At 44.5% G+C, this 17,868-nt stretch overlaps 1 protein-coding gene across 5 annotated transcripts in view; it reads right to left on the reverse strand.

Annotated features, from left to right (window-relative positions):
* Nucleotides 1–17,868, reverse strand: part of FGF13 (fibroblast growth factor 13) — a 743,931-nt gene that overhangs the window by 561,479 nt on the left and 164,584 nt on the right. For 2 of the 5 annotated variants that reach the window (XM_053580098.1, XM_053580097.1), the window contains exon 2: nt 3,215–3,427. In XM_053580098.1, the coding sequence (XP_053436073.1) occupies nt 3,215–3,263 (49 nt within the window). In that variant the 5' untranslated portion in view covers nt 3,264–3,427. Of the gene's footprint in view, nt 1–3,214; nt 3,428–4,055; nt 4,182–4,514; nt 4,535–17,868 lie in introns of those variants that run through there. The other 3 variants (XM_053580099.1, XM_053580096.1, XM_053580101.1) reach the window with 3 other exon arrangements.

The following is a 17,868-nucleotide window of genomic DNA, read 5'->3' on the forward strand; positions in this document are numbered from 1 at the left end:
ACAGGAAAATCGTTGCAAAAAAAGCAGACACAGTCTTAACTGAGTGCTTTTCCAACAGAGAACTGCTCAAAAGGTCTTAAGTGACAAGGTGGAGAAGACTAAGTCAAAGTTATGTTTTCTTCTTCCCTAAAATGAAAATAAATCCTCTGGTTCAAGAGCTGTAAGGCCCAAACTATCCATATATTCATATCTGCCAATTGTAAAGTTTATGCAAAGCAAAACTGAATACATAAAGGTGACTAGCTATACAAGAGGCCTTTTTGATGGTTTCAAACAGAATTTAGACTCTCATGCCCTTCCCACAGAGAATAGCCTATCGTATCTGGCTACGTTATTTAAAAGGTTATCAAAATGATTATGTCCATCAGTGCTACTAACCCCAATGGGTTGAAGAACATGTCATGTAAAAAGACCATCAGCAATATAAATGCTCTTAAATCCATATTTCATTCAGCAGAACAAAATAACTTACTAATTACCTACTACCTGTGCTTTAAAAATCCTAGGAACACCATACTCTACAATAATTTTGTATGTAGTTAATGATAGGCTGTGGGCATGAGCCCCAACTGATGGGGGGGATAGGAAACTGTATTTAAATGAGTAGTAGGCTCTGAAAATAGAATATGAAATTCATTTAAACTGTTACTCAATTATTTGACTGGATTCAATCATTTTTCATATCGTTGTTCAAAATTAAATATGTGTATACGCAGAGTCTCTATTAAATGTTGATCCTATATCTGGTTATGTGACAACTAGTATGCTAATTATTTCCTTAGCTAAAAATATTCAAAGATGTCCCAAATACAGGAAGTGTGTAAATAATGAAACTACTTCATAAATATGGTCAATATCAATAAACTTTATTGGCCGAAAAGATTAATAGAGGTATCCTTTCCTCTAATATAAAAACCGGTCTTTAAAATATAGTCATATAAGACCTCACAAACTTAAAAAGAGAAAATAATGAGTAGTCATAATGACTACTATGCATTCACTATTTTGAATTATTAAATTTAACAACCACTAGAAAGGATAAAATGGCAGTCTTGCTATTTGCAGCCATAACCTCCCCCATCGCCTCATGAAAGTAAACTTCTCTCTTAAAAGTTGCCTTATAAAATTACTCTAATTTATTCTAATTACAACCATAATTCCAAGTGCTAATTACCCAATTCCTACAGAGAGGTACTCAGTTTCAATGTGGTGAGTCAACATAAGAAAATGTTATGACATATGCCTAGTAAAAATTTTCAGTTTTGAATTATAGAACCCTATCCCGTTTCCAGATGTGTTAATACATCCTGGTCAACTGCAAATTATATTCCTAAAACATCAACTCATTTTCTATGAATGGAATTGGTTTCAGGATCTCCAAAGGTAGCCTGAAATAAATCTTAGGTGACCACCTGATGGAAATCAAGAACCGAAGTTCCAAAAACTAACTCCATATACTCCCAGATTCAAAAGGGGAATGACTTGCCTAGATCAATTTGGTGCTGGGTCCCCAGTGGAAACCAAAACCTTTTAAAAACCCTGAAGTTATTTTCTTTTATCATATGAATGGCATGTTTGAGACTATCCACAATTAAGAAAGCCTTGGAAACCTACAGTTACAGTTTTACTTTACAAAGTTACTCTCACTTGGAATTGAATTCTAGCCTTGAGGCAGACCAATGGCAACACTGACCCTTAAGACAACAGATCTAACTCTCACAGACTTCCCAAGTCTTCCTCACAACTTTGCCTAGTTGGAAAAGAAACAGCTCCATTTACAAACAAGGATAAAGACCCTGAGCTGAAGACTTTTGACAACTTTCCACGGGGGAGAGGCGGGGAGGGCAGACACTGCCCTAGAATATCCCAGGAAAGAAAGCTCCGCAAGATGAGGAGAGGCAAGGAGATGAGAAAAAGGAAGAGGGAAAGGAGGCGGGTAAAGGGGCCTGAGGGAGGAACTGTGGGCCGCATGAATGAAAGCTGGAGCTTCCCCCCATCCCCGCTACAGCCCCACTTCTACAGTGTGGACTGGGCATAGGCCTGCGCCCTTGCGGTTCACTGTGCCTAGGGCCCCCAGGACTAGTCAAGCCCATTCCAGTGTCTGCTATGTACCCATTTGGAACACTTACACCTAAGGCACCTGCTGTTCTCTATTGCTCTTCCATACCCACTTATCTGTGCCTCTCTCCCCACCCGGGTCTCCAAGGCTGCTGTCTCCAGTTTACATTCCAGAACTAATCCCGCTCCCCAGAAAGACAAGGCTGGGATTGGCTGGGGGCAGGGGGCGCCCCTTCCTTCGCCTGAGTTCTCCTCACCCTTAGCCGGGTTCTGCTGCACCGCTCCAACCCGCCGGTGGGAGGCCCCAGGCCAAGACGCGCACTCGGGGGGACCAGTGGTCGGGCGCCCCGGGCCAGGTGGCTGAACCCCAGCAAGCGGAGAGAGGGGACTGCCCCCTCCCGCGGAGGCCCACTCCCATTGGGCACTAGTGGCAAGGGGACAGCAGCCTTTGTTCTCCCAGGGCTTGGCAAGGCTTCACTACCGAGGCGCAGCGCGGGCGGTGCCGGGGCACAGGGATTGCTCACTTTTGCACTCGGCGTGTCAAGGGGTGCAAGCTCCTGCCTTCCCCGGGAGGTGGGGTGGCTAGGGAGTTTGGGTTTAGCCAGTGTGAGGGGGAAAGGAGCATGGGGGGAGGGGTTCTGCATCTTGGCCAGGCTCTTTGTTTGCACTGGGGGCGGGGAGACGGGGTTTGAGGTGGGTTCGAGCTTGGGTTCTGAGAACGGGGCAGATTCCTGAGTATGTCACCATGTTGCACCCGCGCAGCACATATATGCACACTTGCGCACACGCACACACATGCACTCGTTACAGACAGGCGGCCGGCGGGGAGCAGACAGCGCGGTTCCCGGCGCGGCTCTGGGCTGCAGCAGCTTCGTCTGCCCGCAGCGCCACCACCGTGCGTCCAGAGGGGGAGTGGAAGAGGCTGGAGGCACTCGAGGGGCGACAATTCCGCGAGGAAGGAGGGAAAGTAGTACAAACCCAGACCCCTTCCCCAGTGGCTTTAACCTCCCCCCCCCTTTCTGGTCTGGGGTCGCAGAGGTCACGGGCAGCTTAGGCTCTAAGAAGGAGGCAGGGAGCCGCTGGCGGGCAGCGCGCACGCGAGGGGGCAAGGGAAACCAAGGGGAGGGAAGCAGGCAGACTCGGCTGGCGGGCTTACCCTTAGAAGCATCTTTCTCCTCTTTGGGCTTGGTCACCTTTCCACTCATAGATCCCAGCTTGCTTGACAAGGTTCGCCCAGAAGACGGAAGTCCTCGCCGAGGGGGCCGGACTTGGGAGAGTGCTTAGGGCGGCAAGTCGCTACCGCAAGCTTCCCTCGGTGTGGCTCGGGGCAGAATCCGCTTTTCCCCACCGCTGCCGCTGCCGCCGCTGCCTACGAGAGAGTGGGGAGGAAAGGAGAGGGGTGAAGGAGGAGCCGCCGCCGCCGCGAGCCGGAGCGGCCGGCAGCGGGAGGAGCCGCTCTCCGCGCTCAAGAAGTGAAGAGACAAAGCGGCAAGGCGCTTCCTCCGCGCCCGGTGCCAGCCGCTCCTGCCCGCACACGAAGAGCCGCGCTCGCAACCCCCTGGGCGGCCGAGAGGCGCGGCCGGGACTCCCCGGCTTCGCCGCCGGCCTCCCCGGGCTCCGCGCGGGCCGCTCGCCGGGAGTTGCCTGGGTGGGCTACCCGCGCACTGGCGGGCTGCTTTCGTCCGCCTCTCCCACTGCGCTGCGGGCCGCCAACTCAATCAAAATAAAACCCCGAGGAAGGTTTAAAAAAATCAAAACAAAGACGAAAATATTCACTTAAAAATAACGAGCCTCCCCGAAAGGGAAATGTTTGAACATGTGATGAGCAACGTGTGAGCCTGTTACACCGCAGAGCCGCGCAGCTTTTCGCCCGCGGGGAATCGGGAGAGGAGGGTTGCCTCTTTTTTTCTGCTTAATCCATTTGGGTTCCTATTATTTTTCCAAAAAGGGGACCCGAGTTGTTCTCCCGCGGAGGAGCGGGAACCGATGGCCCTTACCTGCTCTCTCTCCCTACACCCACACCCCCTTGGAGCTCGCCCGCTCCCTCGCTCGCGCTCTCCTTCCAAAGAACTCTCAGGTCCCAGAGAGCCGCGAATCAACACCGCGGCGCATTCTATATAAACGGCAAGGTGTGGGCACGCGGGGGGTGGGGGCTGGCGAAGGCGGGGCCCCACAAAGCCGCCTGCCGGCTGTAGTAAAAGGAGAGCTCGGCAGGGGCGCGCCGACGTCAGCAGCCGGTTGGCAAAACCTAGGCGAGCCCCAAGGAGTGCAAGCAAGCGTGTTGGCCGGGCGTTCCCCAACCCCTCCGGGGCAGGCAGGGCCCGCGGGCGCCACTGGGGTGGGCCAGCGGTGGAGATCAAAGCCGGGTGGCCCCAAGCACACACCCCGTTACTCCCTCTACTCCCAGCGCTTGCCTCTCAGCTGGGCTGCCCGGGCCGGCGCCGGTTGCCACCTACACTTTGGGGACTCCGCTGTTGGCAACTGTCTGCACCAAGCAGTGGAATCTCCGTCTGGGAGTCGCTGACTCTTCGCCTCCGACCAGCTGCCCAAGTTGAGACAGCCGGACTCTCCGGGAGGAGAAAAGGGCGCTCTGGGATCTGGGTGTCACTAAGGCAGAGAGTGAAACTGACCACGGCGGCTGCCACCTCCCACCCCCACCCGCAGGCCCCTCCTCCTAGGGCTGGTCGCTCCGGTTGGCAAACTAGATGTAAAGAGTGACCACCACCCAGGATGAACAACCCATCATGGCAAATGGGGTAAATTGGGATTGGGGACGAGTGCCGAAAAGGAATAAGTAGCATCGACATGTTTCCTGGGGCATACATGTTACAAAACACAGGAAAGGACCCTGAAGATTAGATTAGAATTACACGGAAAACTGCTCAGAAATTCTACAGGGGGCAAATGGGGAAGGCGAAAAAGTCCAAAAAAGGAAAAGGGGAGGAAACAGGGTAGTCAAGTATTAATTAGCCCCTGTGGCATCCTGGGAAACTCTTTGCGATGGCCTTTTCTGGGCGTGCAGTGCTCTGTTAAGGGACTGAGGTGGCCACTAGCAGGACTTGGTCCTCAGAGCCGTCCATTAATCAGACCTTAGGTTTAAGCCTGGCCACAGAGACAGGGTGGTGACTCCCATGCATAAAATCCGTTTCCCGGTCCCACTCAGCCCCCACCCACTTCTTAATTAGGTTTTGTTAATGGCATTAAACCAGGCGAAGAAATCACATAGATGGATTAGCCCTGTTGAAACCCAGGCGGTAACTCAATTACAAGAGCCTGCTGTAGCTTTCAAGACCAGGAGTGTGGGCTGCCCCTGCTGCCAGCCTGGGTCTAAAGGTCGACAACCTTCTAAACTCAATTTGCAGCCTCTGTCCTCCGTCTGGGAGGAACTAGAGGCCTATTTTTCTTGTAAATAATATCTAATAATCTGGAGCTTGATGACACAATGTGATTATCCACTCCAAGGTTAGACCATTAATTAATATTAGTGATGTGGGAAGGAAGGACTTTCTCTTCAAATGACTGGAATTAAAAGGGGTGGATACTTGGATGAGTTTAGAGGAAGGGGTAAAGAGTTATTAATTTATATCACATAGAAGTTACTATTGATTTAGCATCTCCCCTGTGCCAAGCAGCAAGCTAAATGCTTTATATCATTATTTTATTTCAACTTCACAACATCACTAAGAATGTGTTGGTACTGTTGTTATTTCCATCTTACAAATGAGGAAAATGAAGCTCAGATAGGTTGAGTGATTTGAAGGAGGTCACACAGCTGGTAAGTGATAGAGCCTGAATAGCAAACTAGGGAAGCCAGGATAGGCAATAAGGTGCATATGTCTCTAAAACCAGCATTCTATTATACCACATGGTCTCTCAACACGTCTATCAGCCTCTTAAAAAGATGAGGGAGGCACATTTCAGTGGACCTGTCTGCTAATCCCAACTCCTAAGTCCTCAAATTTTCCAATTTGGCCCATTCAAACACGCATGTGTGCATGGACACACACACACACAACCCTCTTGTGTACACAAAGAGAACGTTACCTTTGTCCACATCTCCCCAATGAACAACAAGACCTTATTTTGGGAAAAGGGTCAGTGTCTGTCTTGGGAGACATTAAGCATGGTATCTATGTGCATACCAGTGTCTCAGCTTTCCTGCCACATGAAGACTTCCAGGAAAATTCTCTGCACAGACAAGATGAGCCCTGTCTACCCGCCAACCCCTGTCATCAATGGCATCTCCAGCAAAGGTAATTTCCAGCTGAGAGCCAGGTATTATTTTGCTCCTTGAAACACACTAATAGTCAAAAAATGGCTAAACCTAGGTTGGTTAATACAATCAAGGTGAGTTGAGGAGATGTCTGCTTGGGAGTATTAGTGGAGTCTGTCTGTCCATGAACACAAACAAGCAAAATAAAGTGTGTTTCTTTGCTGTAGACTACTTTGGGGGAAAAAAAGCAAAAATCAGAAGATAAAGGAAATAGACACCTCATGCAAGAACAATATAGTAGTTTGTGTCCACATGGAAACAAATCAATGCCATCACAAGGGCATTCATGCTAGAGACCAAGGATTATGAATATTCAAGTGCAGGGACAAGCAATCTCATCTAAACATAGCTTCTAAAGACCTTGCAGGGACAAGAAATCTCATCTAAACATACCTTGCTAAGGAGGTCAGTTACTGGAAACCTGTTTTGTGGAAGGAATGGAGCCTGCCCCTCTTCAAAGCCCCATGAGATGTTTAATATAAACACAGTGCTGTTGCTATCGGCTCAGAAAAAGGTGTGCCCCTGTGTCCATACCCGAAGCTACTTGGTAATGCAGAATGGTTAACTGGAAGAGGATCTGATATCTGTGGGAGGGTGATCAGGGAAAGGACCTTTCCCCGTCACCAAAAGGACTCAGTCTTATAGCATCTCAGTAAAGCCCAGGCTTAGTTCCCTTCCTTATCCACATCCACTCCCCTCATTCCACTGAATGAAAGTAGCCTCGGTTTTCAATGTAGCAATTTGCCCTCTCTGCTTATCACTATGGCAAAAAATGTCCCCTCCTATCTCTGCTGTGCTTGTGAGAAAGAATTCCATACATCTGACAGAACAGCAGGATGCGGGGTCATTCTATGTGGTAGAGTAATTTAGTCCTGGAATTAAAGCAATATTCTAAAAGAAAATGCTGCATAGACATGCCTCTAAAGAGGGCTGGGGTATTTTCTGGAGTAAGGGGCAGAGGCTTGGGTCTTTGGCAGTAAAGTGGAGAAGATCCTGGGAGTCTTACTTTTTTGACCCTATCAGTGTCAGTTTCCTGCTAGTCCCCAAATGCTTCAAGACAACTAGCCTCTGGATTCTAGGCATGCTCATCTTCCAGCGGCTCTAAGAAATGTTTTTGGGCAAGAGTCTATGTGCTTCCACCGTCTGTGCTGAAGGGTAAGGGTGGAGTGAGCAGGAGCACAGAGGATAAAACACATACACTAAGGACTTTTTCTGGCAGTTTTGTACTACCTGAGCATAGAGACATTGTCATCTGTCACCACCAAATTAGATGTTTTAGTGACAAGACAGCTTCCTACTGGACAGAATATGTATTTCATTTGTGGGAACACTTCACAGCAGAAAGCCAGTTCAAGCTATACCTCCAGCCCAGGTACCGGAGGTAAAGAAAAGCCCACAGGGCCAAGATCTGGGAGTTGGCAATTGCTTTAATTTTTAAGCTCATGTCTCAGCAATTTAAAGTTTTGGATCTAAATGCTAGAGCTTTGAAAGGTATTTATTTCTGGTTCAAACCTTGCAGTGTTCATGTACATCATGATTTAAGGTTTCTTTCCATCTGAATCTCACATTGAGTTGGTGGCTGTCTGTAACATAAGAGCTAGGAAAGATAATCACTAAAGATGGCCAGTGTAGCAGTTTTTAAAAAAATAGCCATCAAGAGGTAGGCAGTATGTCCTCTCCCACTTCATCCTGACTGGGCTTATAACTACTTCAACCTATAGAGTTTGGTGGACATGATTCTCTATTACTTTTGGGCTTGGTTATAAAAAGCCTTGTGGCTTCTGCCTGGCCCTCGTGGGGCATTTGCTCCAGGGAAAGCCAGCCATCATGTACAAAATTTGCCCACCATGAGACCACCATACTAGAGAGTTCACATCTAGCCTCCCGAGTTGACAGTCTTAGTGGAGCTCCCCTACAACAGCCATCATGACTTGTCAGACAAGGGAGAGACCCTTCAAATCACTCAATCAAATCACCAGATGACTGCAGCCCCAGATGACATCTGAGAGACCCCTCAGGGAGAACTACTAAGTAGACCTCCCTCTTAACTTCCTGGCCCATAAAGTTGTAAGCAAAATGAAATGTTTTCCATTTTTAATTTGTTTTTAGCTGCTAAGTTTTAGGGCAATATGCTATGTACCAATAGTAACTAAAATAGCAGCCAAAAAAAATTTCTTCTAATCCTGTATATATGCCAGTACTCCACCCTACAGAGCAAATGTCTATGTCCCTTCCCCTTTAATCCAGGCTGGCCTGTGACTTGCTTTTGCCAACAGATTGTGGCCAAAGTGATGTATGTCAGTTCTAGGCCTAGCCTGTAAGAAAATTTGCAGCCTCCCCTTCTCTTTAAGGGAAACCGGGGACCATGTCAAAAGTCAGACACCTGGGACCCATCTTGTGACAAAGCCCAAGCTCACCATATAAAGAAGCCAATGTGAAGGAGAACTGAGGAACCAGCTAACAGCAAGAAGTGGGGCTCCGGATCTATGAGCCCAGATAATTATCTCAGCCATCTCCCAGCCATTTAAGCTGCAAGGATCCAGAATTCATAGAGCAGAAAAGAGCCATCCCTGCTGCACACAGTCCAAATTCCTGACTCACTAAACTGTGAGCAAATTGGTTATTGTTTTAAGCTACACAGTTTTAAGGTGCTTTGTTAAACAGTAAAAGATCTGGAATGAGAATTCCAGAATGAATTTTGGACCAAATCTGTTCTGCTCCCTAAGTTTGTCTATGACAGACCAGAATAGGGTTTTGGAGTGAGGGAATAGAGGATGATTGGCAGGATCTCACCTACTGTGCACAATGTGATGGTGTTCAGCATGCCTCCTGGGTGAAGGGCTCAACTACAATTTGAATTTTTCCTTAGAAATGAAACAATGTAACCTGAACATTTGTACCCTCATATTAATCTGAAATTTAAAAAAAAAAAAGTCAATGATTTGTCCAACAACTTAACACTAAAACTGTTCTAATCTATACCAAGCACACGTGATTTTTCTGCTTCCTATAAATTTAACATTTGGACCATTACAATGCGATATTGAGATGCCTGTCAGGAACAACATCCTTAAATGTTTTGTCACGGTCTTCTCCAGTCAAGAAACAAACAATGAGTTAGCTGTTGCAAATATTCAGTTTTACTCCCAAACAACAAATATCACTGGGCAGCATCAGCTGTCCACCCAGAATCCCTATCATGCCACAACATTCTGAAACACCTGTGTTAAGGAAGAACAGGTAAGAAAAACTGGCCTTTTCCTCCCGACATGCTCCCAACTTTTTCTACATGTGAAACAGGACCTAGTCTTTTCTCTCCCAGGCAGTAATACACAAAAGACTTTAGCCTTGGTTAGTTTCCAAAAGATTTTCAGATCTTACTCTTGCCTTCATTCTAGTAGTGATACTGACAATGCTGAAGGAAAACAGTGCAGGCAAGAAAAGTTTATGTCTCTAAAAATTTCTTGAATATAGTAGTAAGTTACTAGTACACTTCCAATTGCCTATATCTTGACTTCTGTCAATGAGCTCATAAGTTCCCAGATAACAAGGACTGTATGACACTCTTCAAAGACTTACTCATCCCATGCCCACTGCATGGTGTAATATAGTGCCTGACACATAAAAAGGCATAATAAATATCCTCATCATTATAACGTCATTTATTTCATTTTACTGGGATTCTTCAATGCACTAAATATTCAGATTATGCCATTTTATGCTCTAAGGGACCCTTTAATTCACTGACTGCTATTTAGGTCATTAAATGTGAAATTTATGATTTCTAATCAGAAGTTTAGTTTATTATGTCTCAAACAAGAAGTATAATTACTGAAAGTATGATAAACTATTGATTCTGTTTTGCCATCTTAACAGTAGCTTGTGTATACCAGCAGTGAAGAAGGCTGGAGAGAGAAAAACATTTTCCACAGTTTGTTGAGAATTAAGTATTTTTCCTTGAAACAAGTAGTCCAAAGCCTGGGAGAGGTGGTAGACAGTTGGTGCAAAGTCTGGTCAATCTGGTGGATGACAGAGTTTCCAGGTCTAGCTGCTGTAGTTTGAGCAGAGTTGTTTATGCAACACGTGGTCAAGCATTGTCATGCCAGAGGATCGGCCTGGCTCTATTGACCAATCTCAGCTGCTTAATCACAAGCATCCTCATCATGTCATCCAGTTGGTTGCAGTAGACACCTGCTGTAATCAACTGACCAGGTTTCATGATGCTGTAGTGGATAATACCAGCGCTGAACCACCAAGCAGACACCAATAGCTTTTTTTGATGAATATTCAGTTTGGGACTATGTTTTAGCACTTCATCTTTATCCAATCACTGTGCCAAATGCTTGAGATTGTTAAAAAGAATCCATTTTTTATCACACATAAAAATATGGTATAGAAATGATTTGCCTTTATGTCATAACAGCAAAGAAAGGCAAGCTTCGAGACAATTTCTCTCCTAATGCTCATTTAATTCATGCAGAACACATCTATCCGGTTTCTTTACCTTGTTGATTTGTTTCAAATGGTCCAATATTGTTAGAATAGTAATGTCAAACCTTGCTGCCAATTTACATGTAGGTTGAGATGAATTCACTTCTATTACAGCTTTCAGCTCATCATTGTCCACCTTGGTCTCAGGTTGCCCATGTGAGACCAAGATTAAAATGACCAGAACAGAACTTCTCAAACCATTAACATACTGTGCATTCATTAGCCACACCCTTCCCAAACACTTTGTTGATATTTTAGCTGTCTGCATTGCACTAGTTCCATGTCAGAACTCATATTCAAAAATAACACACCAGCCAGGCATGGTGGCTCATGCCTATAATCCTAGCATTTTGGGAGGCCAAGGCAGGGGGACTGTTTGAGCTCAGGAGTCTAGCTTGAGCAAGAATGAGACTCCGTTTCTATGGAGAAAAACTATCTGGGTGTGGTGGCGGGCACCTGTAATCCCAGCTACTCAGGAGGCTGAGGCAAGAGGATCTCTTGAGACCAAGAGTTTGAGGTTGCTGTGAGCTATGACGCCACAGCACTTTACTGAGGGTGACATAGTGAGACTCCGTGTAAAATAATAATTATTATAATAATAATAACAAAAGTAAGTTTTGACTTAACTTATCCATGGTCTCACATAATTGCTTTAAAAAAAAAATTGAAAGATAATCACAAGCCAAGACATGCTTAAAAGAATGAGGGTGCACCTTCACAATAAAAACAAAACAAGAAATGTCAAAATGAAATGTCAAAGATATCAACTGTCAAACTTAGTTGCTGAAGGCCATAGGACTTTTCATACTTAATAACCTAAGTCACTTCCACACCTCCAGTGCGGTCGACATGGAGTATGCTGTCCAGATATGGAGGTATACTGTCCAGGTATGCTTTCCCTTCTGGGAAAGGCTTACTGCCGGGCTGTGGGCAGTGCAGTCAGTGGGCAGCCTCCAGCTGTCAGCTCCCTCAGCGTCAGCCTCTGCTGCAGAACTTCTTCCCCTGGGATCATGTCCTTCCTGGGTAAGCCTACATCCAGTGGCTGAGGGAAGCCTGGCCATTTTAGATCAACACAGGCACTCTGACAGACAACACTCCCTCTAGACCCCCCTGCCAGGTTGGCCACTGCTTTGTGACAGTTCAGCTTCTCCCTCTGCCCAATCCCATCTCCTCCCACTTCCTTTTGCAGTTGTTGATGGCTAATGAACATCTTCTACACAAACTCCATCTACTTTCAGAGATCCCAGTCTGTGACACCTTCTCTCTCTCCAATCCTGCCTGATTGTGCAGGCTTTTGGTAAAGAAAGTTTCTGGGAATCTTCCTCTTCTTCTGATGGTTTAAACTATCTACACCATGTTGCCAGTTGCTTTCGCTTCTGCTTCTCTTGTCTTCTTGGGTAGCTGCTTGAAGCCTTCTTAGAGTGCCAGGGGTTGGGACGTGGATTTATGTCTGCCCACAGAACCCTGGTACCCAGCTGGTACCGTATACAACTGCAATGTTTTAGGAAAAGAGGAGTAACTTATAGATGACCAAGAAATAAGAAGGGGGGATTCTAATGATGAGACAGCTGCACCTGTACTTTCCTTCACTTGACACTGTTTATAACCCAGTTGGTGTGACTTTATACAGAATGGATAGAATGGATGCCTGCCTCGCACATGGTTGGAGTAATTTTATTCACTACATTGCTATCATAACTGTGCCTGCCATATTGTGGCTAATTGTGATCTCTATGGGACCTCCTGATCATGTACTCTTCCCGTATCCCACTTCTGGGATTCTTTACTCTTGCCCCTTCCACTTCTCCCAGCGCAGTCTCTGGTGCTATTTCCCTTTTCACGTTCTCATCTCCTTTCCCACTACCAGGGTCTAACACGACTCTTCCCTATTACAGTTTTCCTATTCCAGTTTGTTCCATAAAGCCTCCCCACTCCTTACATCACCCAGCCTGCAAGGAAAGGATTTACAGTTGTTTGATTTTGGGGAAAGCAACTGAGAACAGTGACAGGAGATTTGTGTCATTGCTGCTAGGACAGCCAGTTAGGAGCCCCTTGGAGGTTCCCCACTTGCTATAAAAGAGAAGAAGCAATGGCATCATTCTGCCTTGCTATAGGCTTGCGCCAGAAGCACTGTCAAGGCAGCAAGACTAATGACCAAAAACAAGGGAGGCAATTAACACATGGTGTTTTATAAAAACTGCCATTTCATCCTTGAAACTGTTCTAGACATTAGATGTTGTCACCCTTGATTTACAAATAATGAAAAGAGCTGAGAAAGGACAGTGTACCTGTTCAAGATCCCACAGCTATTGAATAGCACTAGCAGGATTTGAATCCACGTCTTTCTGCTCCAAAAGCCTATAATTTGTATACTGCCATGTTCTGACATTGTTAAGAAAGCTGTGGTTGACAAGGGCCAAAGGATTCTGGAAGAATTCATCAATAGTCAGTGATGCCCTGGGTTTGGTGTTAGTGGAGAGGATATTTCTAAGAACCCCATGAAAGCATGTCAATCAAAAAGCTATGGCACCATGACCAATGGCAGAGCAGTCCTTTCCAAAGGTTTCCTTAGCCACATCCATAATTCTACGCTGCTGTTCTTTGTTCTTCCTGCTGAGGTACTGTGCTGGATTATCCAAGGTCAACACACCTACCACTTCTGGTTAAGAGTGAGAGCCAATTTCCCCAGAAGCTCTTTCCCTGTATAGTTCCAGATGAGAGCCTGCCACTGAGAGAAACTCACTCAAGACATGGAAGGTGGTAGTGAAGCAGGAGTCACTGTTCTCAGGAGGCTGTGACAATCAGGCAGTGTGGCTTCACAGATCTCTCTATGAGCTCCCACTTCCCAGTGACCTGCTGCAGCTAGACCTGGTGACTTCTCAGAATTCCAACGAGCTTTGGTTTCCTCACCTCCTCTAGTGCTTCAAGCTGCAATCATTAGAGACATTTGCCTCATCCTCTAGCAGGATCTTCACTCTCCTGCCTTCTAAGTTGCAGAGACCTAGTTTTTAAAATATGTTAAATCCCTCGTCATTATAATATTTTAGTGGCTCTATATTCAGAACTATGCCCAAACTGATGCAGGTACCCACCCTGAACCTCACTATCAATTTTGTGTTATTATAAAGTATATCCCTGGGAAGTTACATAACTAAATTCCAGTCACATAGAGAACTTTTTTCTTCTTCTGTAAGCATGTATTGTTTGCATTTCCCCACTCCGGGCTACCTGCCTCTCTGCAGGGAAATAGCTACTGAGGCCTATGGAGAAAAGCTGGATATGAGTGAGGTCCTAGCCATTATGAGAGTCTCAGCAAAAAGGAGCATTGTCAGACTTTCTCCCTTGAGTGCCAAGCAAAGCCTGGATCTGGCACTAGAAAGATCCAACACAAGGAGACCAGGAAATTTAGAGAACAACATCTAGCCTGTGCTCCTGGTCTCCTATTCCTTTAACAGGGCAAGAAGAAATCAACTAAAGGAGCTGATAGGCTCCGTAGACCTGGGGAGAAGGCAGCTTCCCCAGCTGCCTAGTTTCCCAGCACTTGAGGACCAACTACCACTGAAGGAGCTTCCCCTGTACTATGAGCTCACCACAAAATACTTTACAACCACCTCTGTGGGTCCAGCAACCGGCAACCAGAGAAAGATGGAAGAAACAATGTATACCTAAGGGATAAATTGGCCGGAGGAGACACATGTGACAACTTGAAAACCACTAACAATGACAAAATAGAAGCAAAAAAGGAGATTCAAGGGCGGTGTAAAAATAGGTGTTCCTGAACTGCAAAAATGTGATTTCCCAAACAAATAGTTCCATCAATGAACTGAAAGAGAGGATGGCCATGGCTGAGACCCAAAATAGTGGCCTGAATGATAAAGTAGAAGAATAATGAAATACCATCTCAAAAATACCAGGACAGTGAAATCACAAGGAAAACTGTAAGAGCCATGGAGGATAGTTGCGGAAGAATAGTAAATCCTTCTGGAAAGAAGAAAGAGAAAGGCACTCATTTTTAAAAAATGATAATGAAAAAGAGCTTTTCTGAGCATAACAGCTATACAATTTATATAAATAATTTAAAATATACAAACATAACTGTTTGGAAATTAAAAATATACAGCTATTGGGAGGCTGAGGCAAGAGAATTGCTTAAACCCAAGAGTTTGAGTTTGCTGTGAGCTGGCACGCCACAGCACTCTACTGAGGGCAACATACTGAGACTCTGTCTCAAAAAAGAAAAGAAAAGAAAAGAAATATACTCCTAGAATACCACTGAGTCAAAAGTAAAATTATAAACTATCTAGAAAGTAATTAAAAACAATACTTTAGGCTGGGTGGTTCACGCCTGTAATCCTAGCACTCTGGGAGGCTGAAGTGAGTAGATTGCCTGAACTCAGGAGTTTGAGACCAGCCTGAGCAAGAAAGAGACTCCATCTCTAAAAAAAATAGCCGGGCATTTGTGGTGGGCACCTGTAGTCCCAGCTACTTGGGAGGCTGAGGCAAGAGGATCACTTGAGCCCAAGAGTTTAAGGTTGCTGTGAGCTATGACTCCAGGGCAGTCTACCCAGGGTGATAGAGTAAAGACCCTCTTTTAGAAAAGAAAAAAAAAAAAGAAAGAACACTTTACTGCAAAACCCACATGGCCCAGAGAATGCTGCACTCAGAAATAAAAATTATATTTTTAAGTATTAAATAACAACAATGTAAAGGTAAATAAACTTAGAATTTATCTTCAGATATTTGGAAAAGAACCACAAATTAAACTAAAATAAACTAGGAAAAGGCATTCATAATTTTAATAAGCTGGAATTAATGAAATAGTCAAAAATTATCTCTTGAGAAAACTATTAAAACAACCCTCTTGCAAGTCTAATTAAAGAAAAAGAAATAATAAATATTTACAACACTTGAAATGAAAAATGAGACATAACCACAGATGAGGAAAATTTTAAATAATTATAAGAGATACTACATTAAACCTACAACAGCAAATTTGAAAATCTAGGGGGAAAGGATGAGCTTTATAGAAACCCAATTTAACGCAATAAAAACTGGAAAAATTAAATAGGCCAATTATCAGATAAGATATTAAAATAGTAAATAAATATTTACTGCTGAAATTGTCATAATAACAGAGGTTCATTTTTTTAATTCCACTTTTTGTTTTAAAGCAAATAATTTCAATGTCACTTAACTATTCTGCGCCCTGAAAAAGAAGGAAAGCACCTTAATTCTTTTTTATAAGGCCAAGCTAAATTTAATCTCCAAAACTACAAAGGAGACTACAAAAAGATATATAGAGATAGTAATTAATTTTTAGATATAGATGCTGACATTTTGAATAAAACATTAGTAAATAATATCAAAAAAAATCAAATAGCTGTCATCGTTCCAAGTGTTTTGGCTAACTTCAGGTCGGTCAAACTACTGCTTTAACATTGATCTATGTGTTTATGACTTAATAAAAAAAATAAAATGACAAAAAAAAACATTGTAATGTTGACTGACAGAGAACTTGTACTTGAAGGTGAGGAGGTGTTTTCTTGTTCATTGTACTTAAATCACTAAAATTCTCTTTGATAAAGCAAAAAAAAAAAAAACACATTAGTAAAAACAATCCAGTAATCTTTCAATAAAGTAAATTTATAACCAATTAGGGTATGGTGGATCATAATAATATTCTAATAATATAATTCTTCACCACTATATGTGTCTAGAAAATGTTTCATGGTGTGCATTTCCTTGTCCCTTAACTTTGGCATCAGTAAAGTGAATTGTTGTGGTGAATAGATTGAAATGGAAGTATGCCACTTTCTAGCCAAGGCCTTAAGAAACCTTGCGTAGGGGGAGGCAGAGCAAGATGGCAGCCGAGTAACAGCTTCCTTGCATCTGGGCACCATGAGTCTGGGGAGATAGGACTCCAGGCATCTCTCGCTGGTGGGATCTGCCTATCATCACCCCTGAGAGGATACAGGGAGTCAGCGAGAGACTTCTGGACCCCAAGAGGAGGACTAAAACAGTGGAAAACCAACAAGTGGTCGCGTGTGTTGAACCCATCTAAACCCGCCCACAACTGTAAGTTCAGTAGCAGCGAGACTGCAAACCAGAAAGGCCTTACCTGTGAAATGTTTTGGTGTCTTTGGACTTGGAACTCAGCTGAACTGCCTTGGGGAGAGCCTGAGCGGGAGTGTGGAGAACTTTGGCCTTTGTCTAGGGCCCCAGTCTGAGCCGCTGAGCCAGACGGAGTTAACAGTGTTTGGCTCTGGGTCACAGGCAGACATTGTGAGCCATCTGCCCCGTAAGCTCCACCCTCAGGGTCGCAGAGCTGGAATTGGGTGGGAGCTGGTAACCCAGCGACCAAGTAGCCTAAGGGCAGGGTCTGAGCCGCCTTGCAGCCCTAACCCTCGGGGGCAGAGGGAGACCAGTTTTGGCACACAGGGTAAGTGGATAGCCACTTCAGCAGTGATTCCAGCCACAAGCACTTCCCTGGGAAAGCTTCTGCTCAGCAAGTGAACAAGTTCAAAGTGCCTTTTTAAAGTGCCTTTAAAATTTAAGTGGGCTGAAGAGAGATTTAGGGTGTCTACCTGCTGGGGTTTGAGAAACTAGCAGCCTCCAGTCGTATCAGAACTGTGATTAACATCTTATACCCCAGAAGATCACGTGTTGCCCAGACAATATTCAATAACATATACATACTGCTTTGTTTTTGGTTCTGTGTTTTTTTTTTTTTTTTTGGTTTGGTTGTTTTTTTTTTGTTTATTTTGATGTTGTTGATTGTTGTTTTGTTTTTTAAGTTCAACCTTTTCCATACAGATCCTTTTTCTTTCTCAATTTTTCTAGTTTAATTACAATTTTCCATTGCTGCCTATTTCAATAATTAGAACTTCATTTTTGTTAGTGTTTCTACCGCTATTATTTGGTTTTTCCAGCCAATTTTATCCCGTAAAGTTTTCTGTTTGCTTGTTTTGGTTTGATTTATAGCATTTTTGTCTTTCCTCTCTACTTGGTGGAGGTGGGGTACTGTGTCTGATCAGGTTAGCAAAGAG

Source organism: Nycticebus coucang, chromosome X, assembly GCF_027406575.1.
Source record: "Nycticebus coucang isolate mNycCou1 chromosome X, mNycCou1.pri, whole genome shotgun sequence".
Classification (NCBI taxonomy): domain Eukaryota; kingdom Metazoa; phylum Chordata; class Mammalia; order Primates; family Lorisidae; genus Nycticebus; species Nycticebus coucang.